This window comes from Prionailurus viverrinus, chromosome A2, assembly GCF_022837055.1.
Source record: "Prionailurus viverrinus isolate Anna chromosome A2, UM_Priviv_1.0, whole genome shotgun sequence".
Classification (NCBI taxonomy): domain Eukaryota; kingdom Metazoa; phylum Chordata; class Mammalia; order Carnivora; family Felidae; genus Prionailurus; species Prionailurus viverrinus.
In genome coordinates this window covers 95,738,974-95,764,270 of record NC_062562.1, presented here as the reverse complement: position 1 = coordinate 95,764,270, position 25,297 = coordinate 95,738,974, and the positions used below count along the sequence as shown (strand labels likewise).

At 34.8% G+C, this 25,297-nt stretch overlaps 1 protein-coding gene across 5 annotated transcripts in view; it reads right to left on the bottom strand.

Annotated features, from left to right (window-relative positions):
* The window catches only part of AKAP9 (A-kinase anchoring protein 9), a 154,302-nt gene that overhangs the window by 103,088 nt on the left and 25,917 nt on the right, over positions 1 to 25,297 (bottom strand). For 4 of the 5 annotated variants that reach the window (XM_047830631.1, XM_047830647.1, XM_047830654.1 and 1 more), the window contains exons 3-8: positions 24,806 to 24,850; positions 15,062 to 15,115; positions 14,526 to 14,696; positions 13,152 to 13,307; positions 12,110 to 12,307; positions 4,518 to 6,905 (exon numbers count right to left, since the gene is read on the bottom strand). In XM_047830631.1, coding sequence (XP_047686587.1) covers positions 4,518 to 6,905; positions 12,110 to 12,307; positions 13,152 to 13,307; positions 14,526 to 14,696; positions 15,062 to 15,115; positions 24,806 to 24,850 — 3,012 coding nt within the window. The remainder of the gene's footprint in view (positions 1 to 4,517; positions 6,906 to 12,109; positions 12,308 to 13,151; positions 13,308 to 14,525; positions 14,697 to 15,061; positions 15,116 to 24,805; positions 24,851 to 25,297) is intronic. The other variant, XM_047830638.1, reaches the window with a different exon arrangement.

The window sequence follows — 25,297 nt, the reverse complement described above, 5'->3', positions numbered from 1 at the left end:
TGGATATTGTGGCTTATATACACAATGGAGTACTACGTGGCAATGAGAAAAGAATGAAATATGGCCCTTTGTAGCAACGTGGATGGAACTGGAGAGTGTGATGCTAAGTGAAATAAGCCATACAGAGAAAGACAGATACCATATGTTTTCACTCTTATGTGGATCCTGAGAAACTTAACAGAAACCCATGGGGGAGGGAAGGAAAAAAAAAAGAGATTAGACTGGGAGAGAGACAAAGCATAAGAGACTCTTAAAAACTGAGAACTGAGGGTTGATGGGGGGTGGGAGGGAGGGGGGGGTGGGTGATGGGTATTGAGGAGGGCACCTTTTGGGATGAGCACTGGGTGTTGTATGGAAACCAATCTGACAATAAATTTCATATATTAAAAAAAAGAGAGAAGTCTGATTTTTCTCACTTCATTCTGTTGCACTGATCTACCTATCTTTTGAAAGTAGCACAATATTGCCATTACCGCAACTTTACTGTAAACTTTGATAGATGGTATAGTAGTAGTATGGCCTGTTTCATCATTTAAAAATATTTTAGGGTTGTCTGGGTGGCTCAGTTGGTTAAGCACCCGACTCTTGATTTCAGCTGAGGTCATGATCTCACAGTTTGTGAGAGTGAGCCCCACATTGGGCTCTGTGCTGAGAGCATGGAAACTGCTTCGGATTCTTTCTCCCTCTCTCTGCCTCCTCACCCACTTTGTACTCTCTCTCAAAATAATAAGCATTTAAAAAATAAAAATATTTTAAATATAGAGAAATGAAAAGAATAATGTAATACACATGTACTCACAACCCAAATAAATACAATTATTTTGTCTTCCTCCCCCCCCCCCCCATTTTTCTCCTTTCTACAAACTTTTTTGGTTTAGAAAGAAAACATAAATAAAATTTAATCCACTATATTCCCATTCCTCCTTTCCCAGAGGCAATAATTATCATAAATTTGCAACAAGTCCACTCCATTTCTTATACTGTCACTTTTCAGTACACGTAAACAATATATATTTTATGTTTTTGAGAATTTACATAAATGGTGCAAAATGGTATTTATTTTGCAAATCATTCTTCTCATTCAATATACTGAGATCTATCCATGTAGATACAGGTTAATTTATTTTAACTGTCCTACAGTATCTGTGAATACAACATGATTTGTCAATTTCCTTCTTGGAGACCAACTATTATTTCTAATTTTTTGATATTTCAAAAATACTGCAGTAAATTCTTAGATATGCCCCTGTACAAATATACTTGTGTTTCCCTCATAAAGTGGTTCTCAAACTTTAGCAGGCACCACAATAACCTGGAGTCCTTGTTAAAACAGATTGCTGGGCCCTTTCCCCGAGCTTTGGGTTTAGGAAGTCTGGTGTGGGGCCCCAAAATTTTAATTTTAACCTGTTTTCAAGTGCTGCTGATACTGCTAGTCAGGGACCACACTGACAACCACCTAGAAATGGTTCTGCAGGGTCATAGGTAATGTACATTAAATGTATTAAATTTTACCAAACTATGTTTTCTGTAATTGTACCAATTTATATTGACATTAACAGCATATGTGAGTACTCATCTCCCCATATCCTCACCACATTTTATTGTGAGACTCATAAGGTTGAAAGCACCTTTTCATGTTTATTAGACAATTTCATCCAAGAGTATGGTATTCTGGGGGGAGTCAGCATTATTTCTAAGCATAAGTAGATTGCTTGTAGGTGTTACTGTTGTATAAAATTATCCATCTATTTCTTCTGTGATCTCCTTCCCCCCACCCTCACTTTACTCCCCTCTCCCAGTAAGAGGGTTTGTCATGGTAGTGACAACTGGGAAGGAATTTACCAGTTTGCTTCTCTTTAGTTTATGTAAGTTAATGTCAAGGAGAGGGTATCTGAATGTCACTGAAAATGTCTTCAGTAGAGAAAGTAAAATTCTTACTGAGAAAATTTGACCATTTGACAGCTTCAAATTCACTCCAATTAAGTCTTTTTTAAAAAATTTAAATGATCTCTGACATTTGCAGGAGTAATTGAACTGTAATCACATTATGCTTTTGAGAACCACTGCAGATAATTAACGAAGCATTAACCGTTATGCAATTTGAATTTTTAAACTCTATTTAAGTTATTAAAATATAAAATATCTTTACATTTAATATAAGATCATAAATGCAAATATACAGACAGTCCCCAACTTATGACCCAGGAGTTTTCGACTTTATAATGGTGTAAAAGTGATACACATTCAATAGGAAGCTGTACTTCAAATTTTGAATTTCGATCTTTCCCCAGGCCAGTGATACGCAGTATGGCACACTCTTGTGCTGGGCAGTAGCAGCGAGCCAGAGCTCCTAGTCAGCCACATGATCACAAGGATGAACAGCCAATACATTTACAACCGTTCTTTTTTTTTTTAATTTAACCTTTTTAATGTGTATTTATTTTTGAGAGAGAGAGAGACAGAGCATGAGCAGGGGAGGGACAGAGAGAGAGAGAGGGAGACACAGAATCCAAAGCAGGCTCTAGGCTCCGAGCTGTCAGCACAGAGCCCGACGCGGGGCTCAAACTCACAAAAACTGTGAGACCATGACCTGAGCCGACGTCAGACACTTAACTGACTGAGCCACCCAGGTGTCCCAACAACCATTCTGTTTTTTACTTTCAGTATAGTATTCAATAAATTACATGACACATTCAACACTTTATTGTAAAATAGGCTTTGTGTTAGATGATTTTGCCCAACTGTATGTAAGCTAATACAAGTATTCTGAGCATGCTTAAGGTAGACTAGGTTAAGCTATGATGTCCAGTAGGTTAAGTGCATTAACTTCATTTTCAACTTAACATATTCCAATTTACAATAGGTTTATTGTAACGTAACTCCATAAGATCTGTATTTATTAGAAGTAAAAAGAGAAAACCTTCCAATGGTTTCCTACTGTGTATAGAATAGTCTCAACTTCTTACAAAGTCTGAAAGGCTCTCCAAGATCTAGTCTCTTCTTTCTTCTTCAAACATTTTTCCTTCCACTCTCCTGCTTTCAAACTCAACTAAACACACCTTCATTTGGTTCCTCCAACTCACCCAGGTCTTTACAATTGCCCTAATTTGCATGTGGTAGGCTCCTCCTCATTATTCAGATCTCAGTTCAAAGGTCAATTCTTAGAACAGACCTTTCAGTATTTAATGTTGTCACCACCACAACCCATCATTCTCTATCACATTATGCTTTCTTTTCTTTTTTTTTTTTTTTAATTTTTTTTTCAACGTTTATTTATTTTTGGGACAGAGAGAGACAGAGCATGAACGGGGGAGGGGCAGAGAGAGAGGGAGACACAGAATCAGAAACAGGCTCCAGGCTCTGAGCCATCAGCCCAGAGCCCGACGCGGGGCTCGAACTCGCGGACCGCGAGATCGTGACCTGGCTGAAGTCGGACGCTTAACCGACTGCGCCACCCAGGCGCCCCTGCTTTATTTTCTTTATAGGACTTATTACCACTTCTAACTACTCCACTTGTTTCCTTGTCTATCGTCTGCCTCCCTCACTAGAGTATATTCCTGCTGTCAGAAGGAATCTTCTTTCTCTTGTTACTATACTCCCTATACCTAGTTAGACATTCAATAAATATATGCTGCATAAGTGAAGAAAAGTAAAGCTTTACTTAGCAGCATTACACAAAATACCCAGTGGAATTTTCCAGTTATTTCTAATACTAGTAACTGGCAAACTGCATATTGGTCAAGAGTAATCTATTATTATATATCTATTTTTATTATATTTAATAAATACATAAGATCTACTATTATATACAATAGTAGATATTATAACCTAACTGTATTAGACTGTGTCTAATACAGAATTATTTTCTATTACTATTATATATAACATCAGATATTATATATCTATTATTATTCATTATATGAATTCTTTAGTTATAAGTAGAATACTTTTTACCCCCTTCAGCTTTACACAGTACTCAGAGAAAACTCTGGGACTTAAGTTGAGATTTCTTTCAGGGAAAGATGGTTTTATAACTACTGAATAAATACTATATAAAGTACTAAAGTTTAAGAGTTAATTTTTAGTTGTGGAACTTTTAAAACACTAATGTGAAACAAAATGCTGAAACCAAGCTTTGATATTACAACAAAATATTACAAAGTAACTTCTTTACAAAGTTATTTAAACTCTTGCCATTCCAAAGAAAATGTGAAACCATTGCTATTTATGAACAGACTATGTAACATAAATTAACTGAAAAAAAGGCAACAATGTTTAAGAAAAAGACAGCAATCTTTACGCCCTTCGTGGGGCCCAAATTCATAACTCTTAGATCAAAAGTTGTGCTAAGTAAAAATAGATAAAGGCAATGATAGAAGAGAGGCCCAAATGAGAATTACATTACAGGGCTCCCTTTCATTCTCTTGTAAAATTTATGTTTTAGGAAGATAAAAACATTATTTGCATGAAATGTACATTTTCACTGTGCTTTAACATATATAAGTAAGTAAACATACCTTCTCTGATTTAAGTACACTAAGTTCCCACTGAAGTTTATCATTTCTACTTGGTTCGGTCGTCCTAAGTGATGATCCACTTGTCACTAATGGCAAGTGACCCAAAAACAACTGTTCTTGCTTGCCTTCTTTTCCAACAGTCCTATTTTCCAAAGGAATTTTATTTTCCTCCATTATTTTTGATTCTTCACCAAAATCTTTATTTATTTCAGAAACTGACTCTCCAGAATCTTTGCTTGTCCTTGTCACAAATCCATCTTTTAAAGAGTCTAATGGAACATCACATGCATTTACATTTTCTTTCCTATTATGATTAATGATGATTTCTAGCTCTCTACATCTCAATAAAACTTGCTCTTTCTCTTGCTTTAAAGACTTAACTTCTTCACTCAGAAAACTAATCTCACCATGTTTCTGTTTTAATTGTTCAGAAAGATCAGACAGCTTCTCTGACAGTTCTAATTTTTCTCGCTTGGTCACCTCAAGTTTTTCCATAAGTTCTGTTGTATCTTTCTCAACAACCTCACCAATTTCCAAGGGTTCTCCTATAAAAGTTTTGTCATCATCAAAGACTGAACTTTTCATTTTTACCACAGTTGGATTTATTCTTTGCAAATGATGAAGCTCTTCACTAAGTGTTTTAAGCTTACTTTTATACTCTGCTTCTTGTTTGTTTTTGCTGTCTTCTAAATCAGTTTTCACCTTGAGAAGGCAAGCATAGTCCTCCTGTAACTCTTGATAGTTAACTTCAAAATTTTTTTCAGCAAATGAAAAAGTGTTCCTTTGCCTTTCAATCTCTTCAGTTAGCTGAATACATTGCTTTTTGAGGTCCTCATTTTCCTCTGTAAGTACTTCTATTTCTTTTTGCCAGTTACAGTCTTGGGATTTGGACTTAATGGAGTCTGTGAAAAGTAATCTTTCTTCTTGGTTAACAGGAGTACACATTTTCAACATGTCTTCAAGGGCTTTCTTTTCATCTTTAAGAATGCTATTCTCTGCTTCAAGATGTGTGAATTTTTCTTGAAGGTCATCCTCTTTTTCCTTCATTTGTTTCTCCAACAATTCAGTTTTAAGTTGTAATTCTTGAACTTCTTGTTCAAGAGTACCCTTTTCCTTTTCTTCTTGCCTGAGTATTTCAATTTCTTTTTGAAGTTCATTGATTTGAAGAGTCATTTCTTCTGATTTTGAATTCACGAGGGACTGCTGCAAATCTTTTAGCTTTGAAATTTCCAAAATTAGTTGATTCTGCTTAGTTATCAAACTATCTTTTTCAAACTGCATGGTTTCTATCTTTTGACTCATTTCATTCTGTAAGCCATCTATCTGCTGTTTATAGTGAATGCCTAAGTTATCCTTAAGTTTCTCAATATTTATTCGATGTTCAATTTCTAAATCTTCTTTCAGTTTGGAAAGTTCTTCTTCATGACTAAACAGAAGCTGTGTCCTCAGCCTCTCTAATTCAGCTTCTTGTGATTCAGCCATTCTGTCTAATACAGCATTCTTTTCTCTCTCTAACATTTCCAGTTTTATCTTGTAATTTGTAACTTCTGCTTCATGTTTTAATTCTAGTTCTTTTCTGGACTCAGATGCAGAAACAATCTCAGCTTTCAAATCTTCCACTGTACTAAGGGACTTATGTGCTTCATTGAGTTTACTTTCTTGTTCAGCTATTGTTTGTCTAGCTCTCTGAATTTGTTCCCTTGAAAAGCTCAATTCTTCAAAAAGGTCTTCAAGCTGCCTCTGTAGAGTAGACTTTTCTCCTGAAATTACTCCTAGTTCTTCCTTGAGTTTTTCCTTTTGAGAATTACTATCTTGCAATTTTATATTCAGTTCATTTATTGCCATATTCATTACTTTTATTTGATCTTCATTAACAGTAATACATGGATATGATCTTAAAGCATTCTCCATTTCTTCTTTATGCCGTATTTTAAGTTCATCTATCTGAGACATGTGTTGTTTTATTAACTCCTGTTTCATCTGTACTATCTGCTGCCCATACATCTCATCCAGCTCTGCCCGGAGCTGTTCTAACTTTCTTTGTGTTTCTTGTTCCATTCTTTGCAGAATATCAGTTTCAAATTGGCTATCTTTATGATTTTTCTTTTGAAGTTCTTCAACTGTCCCCATTAACTGTTTTATTTCCTCAGAACACTGTCTTTCTTTTTGCTTGGAATGAGTCAGCTCTAATTTCATATTTTTAATCTCTTGGTTCTTTCCTACAACCTGTTCTTGTAATTCTTCCAGTAATTTATCAGTAACTGTGACTTTATCCATTAGCTCTAGAGTTTTTTTTTCTTCTTCTATTATTTTTGTTTTTAGTTCTTCAATGATTGCATCTTTTTCCTGTATTTCTTTATTTGAGCTTTCTACTTTTTTATCTTGTTCCTTTAGAAAGAAAAAATGAAAATATAAAAATGTCAGTTTTAGTTCCTGGCAACTTACATTGCTTAATCTCAATACCAAAATATTGAGAGAAGTCTGTTTTTTTCAATAATTTTATAAATAGTAACTGCTAGGCTTGCCCTTCAATTTTTCCCAAGTCAGTGAGATAAGACCTGTGTACCCAACACTATTTGTGAGCAAACACTACAGCAGCATTGGTCTTCTTGAAGAAAGAAATTTTTCTTACACTGCTATGGTGAAAAATATTAATTTCAAAATTAGTAGGATTAAAATGTCTAAACCATTATATTTCCATCTTTCTTATTAACTAATAAACTTAGTATCTTCTATAGGTATAGTACTATGTACTCTTTACAGTTCCAGAAGAAAGTCTTAAAAATAAATCAAGATTCCTTCTATGTATTGTAGTGACTTAAAGGTGTCTGATGAGCAAATGCTATGAAAAGACTAAAACAACAAAAACAGGTTCTTATGGGTCTGCCTTAGTTTCATTCCTGTGGCTGACCTCAAGTGACATGCAAAACAACTACACCATTTATAGCAAATCAACGTGGTCCTAGACTTTGGGTTTGAATAGAAATTTGAAAGCGGGGCAGACATTTTTTTCCGCGTCTGACTTGGGACTCTACTGTGGAACTGTATATAAGCCTAAACCTAGGACACAGGCCAAGGCATATTCATAATCACAATCATCCTTAAGAATGTTATCACATAAGGGAGTCAAGCAAAAGCCCTAGAAACAAAGTTTTGCCTCTGTCACTTAGTTGCCTAAATATTTAAGGGCTGAGGTCCCAACTACAAAGAAAGTATAATCCATAGAATGGAACAAACACAAGTAGGTAAGTAAAATCACCTAAATGAGTCAGGAGTCCTAAGGCCAAGAGGACTTAAAGGCACCTTGAATGGATTTATTAATATATCTAAATAAAGAATGTCAAAGCCTAGAAAAAGGAAGGCGTGAGACAGAAATGTTGGCAGTACACATTCCACCACAGTCCAGGTGCCGTGAGACTGCGAATTCTGATCACTCTGGGAAAACCATACTTAACACAGAAAGCAATGTAAGGGGTTGTAGCAAACAGAATTTAAGAATTTCAGTCCACAGGCATGACTTTTCTTTCTGTGAGATGGATACATCAGGTTATCATAGCGTAATGCTATTGAACATTTGATTCCTCTAATATCCTTTAATCTCATGCTCACTAAACAAACTTTCTATTATTATTATTTGGCTTTTCAAATTCATTTGCCCAGAGAAAGAAAGTAAAATCCAATGAACCTGAAGTATGCAGGTCCTGGTGATAATCATTTCTCACTGTAAATTAATAATCTCATCTTCAAGATTTAAACATTTAGCCTCTTGAACTTGGAAAATCTGAGCTCACCTCTGAGATAGCTCAAGTCTCAGATGATAAAAGATAAAAATCAGAATTATTTTTTCTTCCAAGATTTTATTTAAATTCAAGTTAGCTAACATACAGTGTACTTCTGGTTTCAGGAGTAGAATTTAGTGATTCATCACTTATATATAACACCCAGTGCTCGTCACAACAAATGCCCTCCTTAACATCCATCCTCTATTTAGCCTATCCCCTCAAAAACCCCTCAGTTTATTCTCTATAGCTAATAGTCTCTTGTGGTTTGCCTCCCTCTCTGGATAAAAACCAGACTTCTGAGCCTACAAGTCAAAGGCCAGAATATGCACTATATAAATTAACTAAGGCAACGAGAGCTATACTGTGAAGCCTCTTGAGCAAAATCCTATCAGCTTTTTTCTTGGTATCACATATTCCATCCAATGTCACCATAAGTGATTACCAAATGCTGAGCCTTCTGACTTCTGTACTATAATATGACATTTAAATCACTTTAATCTCTTAAATTGCAGTGTTTTCACCTGTAAAATAAATACCATTTCTTCTATCTCATAGAATATGTTTGAGGCTAAAAGAAAATGAATGTATTAACGTATTTTATGCACATTGTGCTATATAAAAATGTAATATCTTTGTATACTAGAAAGTATCTAGAAGGCATTTGGAACCTATAAGAAAATAAAATTAGTTCACGGAGGTCAACTTCAGTTGAACTGTTAAATAAGCACTTAGACTTGGAATATTAACATCTGTTAATACTTCCATTTCCTGATTTTTCTATTGGGGAGGAGGAATCCTCATAAAACAGTGTCACTTAATTCAAAATTGTCCAACATGTGATATAACTGCAAGCAACAATAATTCTTCATTCAACTATTAAATAAATTCATGGTTCATTTTTCTTAGTACTGTTTATTTCAAAATATATGGTTTTAAACCATATATTTTGTGTTGGAAAAGACAGCCCTGTGGTTGAAGATACAATCCCTCTATTTTTGGAAACAGACTTGAGGCAGTGGGGAATAATATACTTCTTGCCTGTGACCACTGCACCATGGGAAGTTCAGAATATTATGAGTAAAGAGAATGAGGCTGGAATCACCATGACAGTTTCAACCATCACCCTAATGCTCTAGTCCCTCAGCTGATCTGATGGAACTACTGCTCAGGGGGAGTCATTCAAAGTTAAAAAAAAAAAAAGAGAGAGAGAGAGAGAGAGAGAGAGAGAGAAAATTTTAAAAATATATACATAATAAAGAAGAGACTAATAATTGGGGTGCCTGGGTGGCTCAACTGGTTAAGCATCTGACTTCGGCTCAGGTCATGATCTCATGGCTTGTGAGTTCCAGCCTCAGGTCAGGCTCTGTGCTGACAGCTCAGAGTCTGGATCTTGCCTCAGATTCTGTGTCTCCCCTCTGTCTCTCTCTGCCCCTCCCCTGCCCATGCTCTGTCTCTCTCTCTCTCTCTCTCAAAAAAAATTAAAACAAATTTAAAAAAAAAAGAAGAAGAGACTGATAATAAAAGCATTCTGCTAACAGAGGCGCCTGGGTGGCTCATTCGGTTAAGTATCTTACTCTTGATTTCAGCTCAGGTCATGATCTCATGGTTTGTGTGATCAAGCTCCTGCATTGGGCTCTGCACTGACAGCGAGGTGCCTGCTTAGGATCCTCTCTCCCTCCCTCTCTCTGCCCTTTCACCACTTGTGCACGCGCTCTCTCTTTCACAAAATAAATGAACTTAAAAAAAAAAAAAATTCTGCTAGCATTCAAATAAACAAAGGTTTTCCCCCCTATGAAAATGAATTATTTGGGGCACCTAAGTGGCTCAGTCAGTTAAGCATCTGACTCTTGATTTCTGCTCAGGTGTGGAATCAATGCAGAGCCTGCTTGGGATTTTCTCTCTCCCTCTCTCTGCCACTCCCCTGCTTGTGTACTCTCTTTCTCTCTCTCTCAAAATAAATAAATATTTAAAAAATAAAATAATGAATTATTTGAGTTTTAAATACTTTCAAATAATACTGCCTGCTGAATATAATAAATACAACAAAATCCAATTTCCAGGCTCTTATAACGAGACCTAGAGTATCTCTCCACTCTTCCCTCCTGAAAAGGCTCACTTTTGTTTTCTTTTTAATTTCTTTAACATTTATTTATTATTTCTGAGAGACACAGAAGATAGAGTGTGAGCAGGGGAGGGGGCGGAGAGAAAGGGAGACACAGAATCCAAAGCAGGCTCCAGGCTCTGAGTTGTCAGCACAGAGCCCGACATGGGGCTGGAACCCACAAACCATAAGATCATGACCAGAGCCAAAGTTGGACACTCAACTGACTGACCCACCCAGGCTCCCCAGGAAATGTTTATTTTTATTGCTTCATTTCATCATATTATACATGTTAAAAATATCTTTATAAAGGCTCACTTTAAAAAAAAATTTCTTTTATGTTTTATCTTTGAGAGAGAGAGAGGGAGAGAGAGAGCGCGCGCAAGTGGGGGGGGGGGGGGGGGGATGGTGGTGGAGCAGAAAGAGAGAAGGAGACACAGAATCCGAAACAGGCTCCAAGCTCTGAGCTGTCAGCCCAAAGCCCGACGTGGGGCTCAGACTCACAAGCTGTGAGATCATGACCTGAGCCATAGTTGAACACTTAATCAACTGAACCACCCAGGTGCCCCTACAAAGGCTGACTTTCAAAGACTATTTCTGGTTAAACTATTTTTTGCTACCTATCTATTTTTAACATCTTTTGTCCTGGGTCTTTATGTACACTCCCCCTCTAAAATGTCCTTCCTATCTCTATCAGTTCAGATTCATAATGTATTTGCTTATTTACCAAATGAATACTGAGTAGCTACTATGTGCCACACAGAACTATTGCTGAGAAAATGAAATATAATTAGAGAGAGATTATTCCAGACCTGCCTCAAATATCCTCTCCTCCTAAAGCCTACCCTGAGTCACTTCCTTTATGAAGGCAGATCTTATTAGGAAAACATGGATGGTGAAGAGGATGGAGGCAAGAGGGGGCAGTGCAGTAAAGCACAAGAAATATGGCTCTGGGCCAGCTGTATGGGTTTGAATCACAAGTCTGACAAGTGTCAGCAGGGTACCCTCAGTCAAGTCATTTAACATAGGTGAACCCCATTTTCTCTTTTGAAAAACAAATAAAATATAACCTACAGGGATGAGTGACTTTTAGGATTTAAGATTATAATCTTATGAGATATGTTGTGTATCTATGTATATATAAATATATTCTCTAGAATACATATGTGTGTGTATAAACACATACATATACACACATACATATTTACATATTTATACATAATATATAATACATTTCCCCCCTTTTCCTCTATTACCACTTATTTGCTAAATAAGTATTCCATGGAACTTTATAAAACATAACTATCATGAAAGGAGAATCCACTATTTTTTTCTAATTAAAATCCATAAAATTTCATTTTTTCTTGGAAATATTTTCAGAATTTCATAACCACTGGTAAAATGAGTAGAAATACTTATAGATGAAAAGATAAAAAGAATGTTAATTATGTTTATAAATTTAGATTCTCCTGAGAACTCACTTTAACATAGGCTGATCACTTCCAAGGAACTCAGTAATTAGTATTATCTTAAGAACTATTATTGTAAGACTCCCGATTGCTTTTGAAATAAGTTGTTTTATATAAAGAACATTTCTTAATTATGAAATTTTGTAATTCATGTACATAACAAAAAATATAAACACTTGCATAAAAAACTTCAATTATAAAGCTGCTGTACATTGGCTAACTTCCTTAAAATAAACATACCATTTCATATGTTCTAATTTTCTCTTGTAAGAAACTAATTTGCATCTTGAAGTCTTCTTTCTTTTTTTGATAATCTTCTAATAAATGGTCTTGTTCTTCCAGCTGTTGCTGATGAGTGAGGATCTGTTGTTTGGCTTGTAACAAATCTGCAGCTGTGCTACTATGAGTGCTGTTTCTCAGAGTTTCACTAGCCTGTAACTTAAAAACAGAAAGAAACCCCCAAGTTAAATTCTGAAGTGATTACGCTAGGGAATAGACATCTTTTGGGATATTACTCAGCTCACAATTGCTCTCTGGGAAATCTGCTAGATTCATAGGCTTGAAACCCAAGCAAACATGCTGTCATGGCTTATCAGGTGAGTATGGGCACATCATACAAGCTGAACAGTAAGATTATCCCATGACAAAGCAGAAAAAGTCTAATAAAATAGGGAAGACTAAGGCAGACCTACAGAAAGAAAAGGGGCCTGAAAGACAGTACTTCCTGGATTCCTGATATCCTTCTAGTTTCTGATTCCAATCCCTTTCAGAGGCCTGGTTGTATTTCCACCTTGAATTCTGTAATATAAGCCTGTATTTAAATTTCTCCCTTTTGCTTAACCTATCTCAAATTATTTTCTGTACTTGCCATCAGAAACCTTGATTAATACAATTACATTCTTATGGCTCTGATTAAAGGTAAATGAAATATATTCTATCTGGTTACCATTTTAGAAAATAAAATAAAATCATACCAGGGTTGGCAAAGGTAGGATGTGGCTACATGTTAATTTCTGCAAAAATCCACCCATCAGACTTAAAAGATATTGTAGACTTTCAGTATACAGACAAGGATGAACAAAGAAAATAACAGCAAAGAAACCACAAAAGAACTAGTTACATTCTTGGTTAACCTAATAACAGGTGTTCGTTATTTTTTCCAACATGATACATTATAAGTAGATGTGATTTTAAGTTTAAATTTGTTTTAAAACTCATGAGCATTTTTTAAAAACTTCACTACCAAAAATCTAATAAATTTTGTTCTATTAGTAATACTTACATGCTGGAACTGAATCTGTAATTTCTGACTTTGTTCTGTCAACTCTAAAAATTCTCTCATTGTCTCATCCTTTTCTCTTCTTGCTTGTTGTAAATTAGCAGTAAGCTGGGTTATGATGCCATCTCTTTGTTTAATGGCAGCTTCAAATTCTTGTAACTAAAAGACATTAGTGAAAATAGTAAGTGCCAGACTTTGAAGTTTATATATTTTGAGAGAGAGAGATGGGTGTAGGAGTGTGTGCAAGCAGGGAAGGGGCAGAGAGAGAGAGAGGGAGAGAGAGAATCCCAAGTAGGCTCCATGCTGTCAGCCTGGAGCCTGAGTGGGGCTCGATCCCATGAACCATAAGATCATGACCTGAGCCGAAATCAAGGGTCAGATGTTTAACCAACTGAGCCATCCAGGTGCCCCTGCCAGACTTATTTTTAGAACAAAACTGATTATTAGTACAGGCAACTATTCAAAAATATACAAAACGCATTGTCAGACTGTAATTAAAAAAAATGTTTTTTAATGTTTATTTATTTTTTAGAGAGACAGAGACAGCACAAGCGGGGAAGGGCAGAGAGAGAGACGGAGACAAAGATTCTGAAGCAGGCTCCAGGCTCTGAGCTGTCAGCACAGAGCCCGATGCAGGGGTCGAAATCACAGACCGTGAGATCATGACCTGAGCCTAAGTCAAATGCTCAACCAGGTGCCCAGGCAGATTATAATTGTAAGCAATCTCATCCATATTGGAAAAAATTACCTTGCAGAAATTGGTTTTACTTCCAAAACAACTTGAAAAAAATTACCTGATGAACAAAATACACTAGGTCTAACTTATCGATTATCTGCTTCTAGAAGGACAAGTGCCTTTATATTCAGGGGTGCCCCAATCTGTTCCCAGGCAACATCATCATAGACCTGTTCGATTCTCACTTGCTCCTGGAGAGGATGAAACTAAAATGTATTCTGTCGTCTTCATCAATGGTCTTTTTCACCTTGGTTTTATAACTGACTGCCACAAACAACAGATGTCATTTCAACCACAAGAGGTCCCTTTACAAGGACTCGCTGACATTTTTAATGAGTTTAAGTCATAACATTCTGATGCGGTTTGCACCATATTTTCTCTCAGGCTGATTACAAAAACATCTATTCTACTGAAGTGCTTTCAGCCTAGCTATCTCATAAAGTTAAACAAAAGATTCCAGATTGTATTACCCCTATTCATGGAATCTTAGTGTTAAGTAAGTTGTTTATGATATGTATAAGAATATTATGAGGTAACTTAAGTTACTATGACTTAAGTTATGTACTATTTACATATGCTAGCATTCAAATTTCCTGTTTTTGTTTTTGTAACAAAACAAAAGCCACATAAAGTAGGCATACCTGCTGTAACCCTTCAGTCCCGTAGGTGGCTCTCATTTCTTCTAGTTCTCTGTTCAGCTCTTCAATCTCATGTTGTTTGCCAGCCAATTCATTTTCCATCATCTCTAAGTGGGTCTGACTGTACTGTGCTCCATGTTCAGAATAAGAATCATCAGCACCAAATTCTTCTTCCTAAATCAATCCAAGATATTTAATAATTCATACTAACAACATTCCTCAGGAAGAGGGATTCAAATATTGAATTCCATAGTAAAGTCCACTTTAAAATATCACTTATCACCTGAGAATTTACTGGAATGACTACCTACTTTGTTATTAATGTGCTATATACCTTAAAAGCAAAAACAAAATATCTACAAATTTGGTTATAACTGAGCTTTATAACAAAAGACAGCTAATTTTGTTTTGTTAAACATTAAAAGCATTTAGAAATCACACACAGAAAGAAATGCATGCAGGAAACAGCTTTGTTAGTAAGCCAGATGGTTTTTGATAGTGTAAAACATTAGTATCATAAGTAGTTTTAAATACTGTACCCTTAATAAATTTGTGGGCTTTCCTGTTCTCACCACAAAACTGCAACCATTTACCTGTACAAAAACAATTTCCTGATATATTATGATTTTAGATAGAACTTTATTTAAAGCTAACAATTATAATTCTGCTAACTGTATTCGTGCATATTTTATGGATAGGGAAAATGCCTCATTGGCAAAAACAGATACAGCGATTAAACTTAAATATATAAAAGACAGTATGATCATTTCAAATGCCAATGATTCCTAAAACACTTGAGGGCTTACAATGCAGAAGACACTGTACTATACATTTTTGTTTACATGAATCAAAGTTCTAAGTGCAGTTTATATTTTGTCTTCAGAAGGGGAATTATAGACCTCAAGTTACTAAAATCCTCTTCTACAAAATGCTGCCTTATAATCATTTAAATAATTGTTTTTTGATTAAGCTCTATTCATTTTAAAGTAAAATCATTTGCTTGTGCAAATTCACTGAAGGTTGGTAATCAGGTCAAAGGGTATGAGATGAAGAGGTAAACAACACTCCCCCAACTTTTCCCTGGGGAAATGACAGCCATGCCAACCCTAACTGATGTAGAGATTTTCCATAACATATTACTGCCTCTACCACAAACATTTGGGGATGGGAGGAAGAAGGATGACAGAGTACGTCTCCTGGGTTGACCTGGTGGAAGATTAATTTCAGGTCAATTAATCTATTTAACAATCTCCTCCTTCCCCCAACAGTGCACAAAAGAACTTTATTCCTGTTTACATCTTAATTATTCACAATTCCACATTAATAGAATAGAATAGAATTCTACATTAATAGAATCCAAGATAATGAAATTTTTACTGCTGAAGTATATAGGACGGGCTATCCCAGAATTAGGATATGAACCACATCCCTTTAAAAAGTGGAAGCACTGCAGCACCTAGCTGGCTCACTCAGTAGAGCATGTGACTCCTGACCTAGGGGACTCTGGACTAGGAGTCGTGAGTTTAAGCCTGCCCCACTTTAGGTGTGGAGCCTACTTAAAATTAAAAAAAAAAAAAAAGGTGAAGATACTATTTAGGAGTTCTTTAACAGAGTTTCATTCCTTGGTTTTTCTTAAAACTAAAGTAAAAAAAAAAAACAAAAAACCTCATCTTTATGGCAACACAATATTGCAGTATGTGAAAAACTATCAGAAGATAAGAGTACTAGATCTATTAAAATTATTAATATCAAGTCACTTGAAGTTAACTTTCCAATTAAATCCTTCTAAATTTCAATTAGCTCTTCTTGATGCTGGAACAAAGCATTTTAATAAGCATCTACTAAAATGTTTGCTTTCTAGTAACAGTGTTATGAAATAGATTTTATGAAAAGCTTCAAATATAATAGTAAGCAATGGATACTCCTTAAGTGGAAATGATATAACTCTGTAGTAAGTTACTGATTTATAATAATTGTATCCAACACATTATACAGCCAATGTTCAGCTTAATTTTTATCTAACTTAAGCAAAACTACATTTGAAAAACTCGTATGTATTGGCTTCTTAAAATACAAGACCATTTTCAAAACTTAATTACATGTTCTTATAATAAACATAAAAATCAGTATTAATAAATTTTAAAAATTTAATACCATGTAAATAGGTAAAAGATTATTCACCAGCACTAAACTAAAATAAACTATATTCTGAAGTTAGAATAGAAATACTCAGAATATTGGAATCACTAACAGTTAACATTAAATTATTCTATTGTTTTAATGTGGATAATATTTTATTGATACCTAAAAGATAGAGCATTCAACCCTTCTTATATTAGTCTTCTAACACCATACTTGGTAAACTGTAATATGAAAGTAAATTAGTAACGTGAAACATGAAGATTAGATTGACAAACTCCTTCAGCTAAAGAAAAGCCTAAACTTCCCTTAATCTCCTTTTTTTACTGTGGCACAAAGTTACTTAAACCTTTAGGCTGTACTAATATATTCTTTCTGAATTCACAGATTTACTCAATTTACATGGATAACATGTAGACTAGGGAAAGTACAAGTCAGGTACATTTTAAATTTTTAAATGTTCTGTAGAGGTAAGTATCACCTCATAAAAATACTGCTATTCAGAAAGATTCAGAGGATGATCTTTTTTATAACCATAAAATGGCCTTCACACCAAAACTTTTTCCTTTCATTGGACATTAATTTAAATAGACTATTAATATCCTTATAATACTTAATTTATACTTACACATATTCAAAAATATTAATAATGTTTTAATAAAGTAAGAATCTGATGGTTCCTAAAAGTGTATGAGAATTACAGGAGTTCAATGTGCCTAGGGGAAATTGGAGCTAAGTAACGAGGCTAAAATCATTTATTGAAAGTCAAGTTGAATATCAAACACATTGCACAACTTAATATATATACAATTTTTAATTGTCAATTATACCTCAATAAAACTGATGCAGAGAGTGAGAAAAAAAATAAGGTGACACTAAAACAAAACAAAACAAAACACCATACCCAAGTCAAAGTTGGAAGGCTAAGTTTATATAACTTTATGGCTAAAGGCTATGTCTCCAACTCCAGCCTGCCATTTCAGAAATATCATGAACTGTATAAGCAACTTGGTTAAGAAGCACTGAATAATCACATGAAATCCATGAGAGTGTATGCTCTACTATCATTTCATCTTTCCACACTTAGCATAGTACATTTATTTACCTATCTTGTGTCTAGGTTGCCTACAATATTCACAGCTTCCTCCAGATAACCCTGCTCAAAGGGTATCAATAAAAATATTTCATGTTAATATGGCTTTTTGGATATGAAATGTCCCTTCATGAAGGACTTAACAGATTACATATAATTTAAATTAATTTGTAAGAAGGCTACTTTTTTATCCAGTCTGATTTCTCTAGTATATGTAATTGTGTATATATTTACTCAAAACCGATCTTATTAGGTAGGTCATAGGAAAATATTATCTAATTATTTCTAAGCCTGAATCCATCAGTCAACCCAACGAAAATACCGGCCAAAGAAGTCAAGAAAATTAAATGCACACCATATTTATATGCAGAAAATTTCTAAACTAGTAATCATACTCTGAACTCCTTTTGAGAATAATTTGTTAAAAGAATTCTCATTAATCATTTCATATGCTTAGTGGGAAGAGCACATTTCTACTGAAGAACAGTAAAAAAAAAAAAAACAAAACCTTTGTTGATTGTCTTTTATATACTAAACACCATACTAATTATTATCAGATAACCCTCACAACTACACTGTTAAGTAGGTATCCTTGTTTACAGATGAAAAAAACTACATTTCAGAGTTTCAGTGATGGGCCCCAGTTGATACACCACGGAGGTGATGAAGGTGAAATTTGAACACAAGTTTCCAAAGCTCCTGTTTTTTTATGTTACCTTACTTCCCTACAACCCAGAAAAATGACAGTGATATTTAAATAACACACAAGATAATTACGTAGCCCACAATTAAAAACTTTAATTTTGAAATTTTAAAAATACTCAAGGGCAAACAAGAGTAATCAAGATTATTAAACACTGCAAACCTGGCATTTGTAATGAAGTTGTAATCTATGTGTTTCCTAGAAAGGAATTTCCTTTGGTGGGGAGGGTGTGATACTAAAAGATAATTCCTTAAAATTTCCAATATGAAAAGAATTACAGGGTCAATTTACGTCTTAATTGACAAATTTCATTTACTGATGATTCTTCTGCCTCCTGAAAGTGTGACTATGGCTTACAAGTTCCCTGTAATTCTAGCTCCAGTCACACCAGTTTTAACATCACCAAAAGTAATGGCTAAAGCCCCCACAACTAGCCCAGTGTCATGGATTCAACCAGCCTCCGTGTTAGCAATCTTAATGGGACACTACCAAATACTTCATAATAAATTTTTCTGCTGTTTTCTACAAAGTGAATATGTAACCTTGTCATAGCATAACCATTCTGAATCCAGGCCCAAAATATATAATATCACAAGGGTTATGATTGAAATCAGGTCAATCTGTCAAAAATTATTTCATAAATACCTGTTTTCAATGTAATCTTCTAAGAAACTATTTTTTCAAATTATAGGTCATTATTCAATTTGGTTTTTGTGACCAGCATTAAAAAGAGAAAGTATCAAAGGATATGTCACATAGCAAAGAGAAGTATCTTTCCTGAAATTTTTGTTTGGAAAAAAATTTCACATGTATGTATAGGCATATATTTATTCATGTACACAATCATTCATGTATACAATGATAAAACATATATATAATTATACATGCAAATATATAGAAATTATACACATATACACATAGAATATTTTTCTTGTTGAATCATTGTGAACATATTCTAACTTTTATTTGCAGGATTTACATTTAAATATTACTTGTACCTTAATTCAAAACACATATTTATTAGGTATCACAGATAAATAGTTTGAATACATTTTTCTGGACCTCACAATACCCACCAGTTTTACAATTTAAAAAATCTAGGCAAAAAATATCTTATTGTAGCAAGAATTTCCAATATTATCGTTTTTTAAAAAGAAAACTTGAAAACCACAATCTTAATGTTTTTACCTTTCAAATCTATATTAATAAAAACTAAAGTTTACTCTCTTATCCCAAAAGTGAGAAAAAGGCTATATAAATTTAACCAAATTTCACAGGCATATAAGAGATGGTCTGACCTGTAGCCATTTGGCTTATTTAAAAAAAAAAAAAAATTCAACTTAGTGTAAAGAAAAAAATGCATTTTGTGCAGTCTTTGGGTGTCCCAAAGACAAAGGCAGTTCAAGAACAAAAATACCTGAAACTTTTAATCAAGAAAGACACTATAAGAATTAAGGCATTATAAAAGGGGTGCCTGGGTGGTTCAGTCAGCTAAGCAACCGACTCTAGACTTCCTGATCTCATAGTTTGTGGGATCAAGCCAGGGCTGACAGTGTGGAGCCTGGCTGGGATAGTTTCTCTCCTTTTCCCTATGTCCCGCCTCCGCCTGTGCTCCTTTCATTTGCTCACACTCTCTGAATAAACTTAAAAAAAAAAAAGAAGAAGAATTAAGGCATTATAAAGAGAGAGAGAGCCAAGTAGAAAGTTCCTGAGCTCACCTCTCCCCACAAACACACCAAGGCTGCAACTACATACACCCCAACTCATTGTCAGAGAACAACCTGAAGACTAGCAGAACAGGTTTTCCACAGCTAAAGATACAAAGAAAAAGCCACATGGAAAAGGGTAGGAGGAGCAGAGACACGATCAGAAACTAAACTTCCTGTGCAGCGACCCACAAGCAAGAGAGATCTCACATGTGTGAAGGCCCTCCTCAAGGAGTGAGGGGTTCAAGCCCCACAGCGGGAAGCCCTCATACTGTGTATATGCACTAGAAATATGAGCCCCCATAAACATCTGGTTTTAAATTGGCTTAACTGGGGGAGCCAGAAGGCTATAAGAAACCAAGACTCTGCTCTTAAAAGGCCAGTGTACAGCATCACTTGCTCGGAGACCCAGGACAAGACAGCAGTTTGAAAAGCAGCTGGATTATATGTGAAAAAAAATTATTAATTTTAGGGTGTGTGCCCCAGGGGCAAGAATCTGCAGGAAGTTTTTCCAGGAATGGAAGTGCTGGCGCACACTATTTTTCTTGCCTTCCTTCAGCACAGCTGGGTCCTGGTTCTGACACTCTCTCTTCCTAGCACCACTCTCCCTGCCCCTGTGAACCCACCCCAACCAACCCAACTGCCCTGGCAGGGGCCCTTCCAAAGTGACTCCTGCTCTAGGGAGTCCCACCCACCTGCAGGCTCAAGACAGTGGCCACCAAGCCTCCCAATCAGTCACACTGCGTACTACCCCACCCGCCAGCATACCTGCAGCAGCTTCAGCCTGGCCTCTTGGCCAGCCTTGCTAGGGGCCATCCCCGTCCACCAGTACAGCTACAGCAGCTGCAGCCCAGTCATCATTTGCAGATGATAGGATACTATATATAAAAAAATCTAAAGATTCCACTAAAAAACTATCAGAACTAATAAATGAACTCAGTAAAGTTGCAGGACACAAAATTAATATACAGAAATCTATCGATTTCTCTACTCTATCAACAAACTAGCAGAGAAATTAAAAAAAATACCATTTATAACTGCATCAAAAAGAATAAAGTATCTAGGAATAAATTTAACCAAGGAGGTGAAAGACCTGTACTGATACCTAGGGCACTGATGAAAGAAACTGAAGAGGACACAAATAAAGGGAAAGATAGACCATGCTCATGGGTCAAAAGAATTAATACTGTTAAAAATGTCCATTCTACCCAAAGCAATCTGAACTATAATAGCATTTTCACAGAATAATCCTAAAATTTGTATGGAATCATAAAAGACCCCAAAAAACTGAAAGTAATTTTGAGAAAGAAGAACAAAGCTGGAGGACACATAGTCCCTGATTTCAAACCATAGTACAAAGCTACAGTAATCAAAACAGTATGATACTGGCACAAAAATGGATATATAGATCAATGGAACAGAACTGAGAGCCCAGAAATAAGCCCATGTTTATATGGTCAATTAATCTATGACAAAGGAGGCAAAAATACACAATGGGGAAAAGATATTCTTTTCAATAAATGGTGCTGAAAACACAGGACAGCTGCATGCAAAAGAATGAAACCACTCTCTTACACCATACACAAAAATAAGCTCAAAATGGATTCAAGACCTGAAACCATAAAAGTCCTAAAAGAAAACATGGGGAGTAAACTCTTATACATCAATCTTAGAATATATTTTCTATCTGTCTTGTCAGGCAAGGGCAACAAAAGTAAAAATAAACTGAAACTACATCAAACTAAAAACTTTTTGCACAATGAAGGGAACCATCAACAAAATTAAAAGGCAACCTACTAAATGTACTAAATGAGAGAAGATATTTGTAAATGATATATCTATTGAAAGGTTAATTTCCAAAATATATTAAAAAAACTCATAGCAGAGAGTATAATGCCAAGTGAAATAAGTCAGAGAAAAACAATACCATATGATTTCACTCATATGTGGAATTTAAGAAGCAAAAGAAATGAGCAAAGGAAAAAAAAAAGAAACAAGAAACAGACTTAACTATAAAGAACAAACTGATGGAGACTAGAGGAGAGATGGAAGGGAGATGGGTGAAATAGGTGATGGGGATTAAAGGGTACACATCATTATGAGCACTGAGTGTTGCAGAAAATTGATGAATCACTGTATGTCTGAACCTAATATAACACTGTATGTTCATTATACCGGAATTAATAAAAAGAACTCATTACACTCAACACACACACACACACACACACACACACACACACACACACACACTAATCCAATTAAAAAATGAGCAAGAGGGCCTGAATAGACATTCTTCCAAAGAAGACATACATATAGATGGCCAACAAACAAGAAAAGATGCTCAACATCACCAATCATCAGGAAAATGCAAACTAAAACCACAATGAGCTATCACCCCACACTCATCAGAAAGACCATTTTCAAAAAACATGAAATAACAAGTGTTTCTGAAAACATGGGACAAAGGGAATTTTTGTGCATTGTCAGTGGGAATGTAAATTTGTGTAGCCATTATGGAAAACAGTATGGCAGTCCCTCAAAAAATTAAAAATGTAAATACCATGGGATGCATTAATTCCATCTCCAGGTATTCACCTAAAGAAAAGGAAAACACCAATTCAAAAATATATATTGCATCCCTATGTTTATTGTAGCATTATCTATAATAGCCAAGACATGGAAGCAACCTAAGTGTCCATCGACAAACGAATGAGTAAAGAAGATGTGGGGTGTGTGTGTGTGTGTGTGCACGTCTGTGTATAATGGAAGATTACTCAGCCATAAAAAGGAATGAAATATGTGACAACATGGATAAGTGAAATAAGTTAGAGAAAGACAAATACTATATAATTTCATCTATATGTAGAATTTAAAAAACAAATGAACATATAAAACAGAAACAGACTCGTACATACAGAGAAAAAACAAACTGGTGGTTACCAGAGGGGAGGAAAAGTAGGGCAATGGGCTAAACAAGTAAAGGGGAATAAGAGATAGAAACTTCAAATTATAAAATAAATAAGCTGCAAGGATGTAAAGTACAGCATAAAGAGTATAGTTAATAATATTGTAATAATTTTGTATGGTAACAGCGCCTGGGTGGCTGTCAGTTAAGTGTTTGACTCTTGATTTCAGCTCAGGTCATGATCTCAGTTTGTGAATTTAAGCCCTGAGTTGGAGCCCGATCCTCTCTCTCTCCTTTTCTCTCTGCCCCTCCCCTGCTCTTGTACACACTCTCTCTCAAAATAAACTTTAAAAAATAATAATTTTGTATGATAACAGGTGGTATCTACACTTATTGTGGGAGTATTTTGTAAGGTATATAAATGTCAAATTACTATGTTGTACACTTGAGACTATTATAATATTTTGTATCAACTATACTTCAATTTTAAAATAATGAATAAAAATACATTTTTTTAGGGGGGCCTGGGTAGCTCAGTTGGTTAAGTGTCTGACTTCGACTCAGGTCATGATCTTGCAGTTCATGATTTTGAGCCCCATGTCGGGCTCTGCACTGACAGCACAGAGACTAAAGCCTGCTTCAGATTCTGTCTCCCTCTCTCTCTGCCTCTCTCCTGCTTGTGTTCTCTCTCTCTCGCTCTCTAAAAAATAAGCCTTAAAAATTTTTTTAATAAAAATTTTTAAAAGAATATAAGGCATTACAGAAAAGGAAAAACAGTGTTGTTTTCATATGTAAGCTTCAAATTTAAATTCTCAAGGCTAGATTTTCAGAATTGCAAGCTGTGATTTTAAACTGAGATATTTCCCATATAGGCAACTTTATATAGCGTAAACAAGGTGCCAATTTATTTACTTAACCCTGGTTAATTATTTTCCTGATCAGATTACTAATAAGTATATTCCCAGCTTTTAAGCACATTAAACTTTTGGAGTATCAAAGTTTTCACTCGTATTAGCACTTCAAAACAGTAATTTGTTCATTTAAGAATATTAAGTTGTCTTTTTTCCCCCTTGTATTAGAAACCTACAATGTATCAAAACTTATGGAATACACTGAGTTGCCGAACTATTTAAAGTAAAGAATAATTTTCCATATTCTCAAATTCTGGACCAAAGAAATGACAATGATACCTAAAAGAATAATAAAACAATAACATATGACATATATTAACAACACATAAAAAAGATATTTCCTAATGTGACAAATGCCTACATTACATGTTATCACCTATTTTAAAAATCACTGCTGCAACATTAATTTCAATAAATGAATTCATATAATTCTACAGAATTCAAGCATTTGTAAAAAGCATTATTTAAAAGGTGAAATAGTCTGTATAATGAAATATTTTACGGTGTTGAATATGGATACCTTATGACAATCATGTATCCTAGAATCTCAATATCACTTTCCTAGAAACTCAAGGCCTCTATTTAATTAAGGTCAAAGCTATGCAAACAGATTTAAGACCTTAGTTAACAATCTGCAAAAATATATAGAGAAAAACATAAACCTTCAGGTTTTCTAGGTCATTTACATTATATTTTGTTATGCTATATTTCATTATATTTATAAAAATACATAAGCATGTGAGTTGTAAGAAATAAAGTATTAATAATCAAGAAGTTTCAAAATCAATATAAAAAGTCATTTATACATAGTATTAATTTTTCTTACCTCTGAACTATAATCATCTGCTGTAGTTGAAATTTCACTTTCTGGCTAAAACAAAAGTAAAAATTGATTAGATTAAGGTCTTTTTTCCCTCCCACTGTACTCTATTAACCCATTACTATTAGTAACATATGATGGAAAATTCACATAAAAATATCACTAAAAAACTAGTAAAAATTATTCAAACCTTTAAAAAAATTTTTAAAGTATGTGGATTTTATTTTATTCATTTTTTTTTAAGTAAGCTTTACACCCAAGGTGGGGCTTGAACTTACAACCAACCCCAAGATCAAGAGTCACATGCTCTAATGACTAAGCCAGCCAGGTGCCCCCAAACCTGTAAAATTTTCACTCTGATTATGAATCACAATGGCTATATAACACATATGCTATTTATCACAAGGCATTTTTCTAAATATAAATGTATCAAGAGGTACTTTCTTTCACACAGAGTCATACATACACTACATACAAATCATTCATAAGACAAAAGCA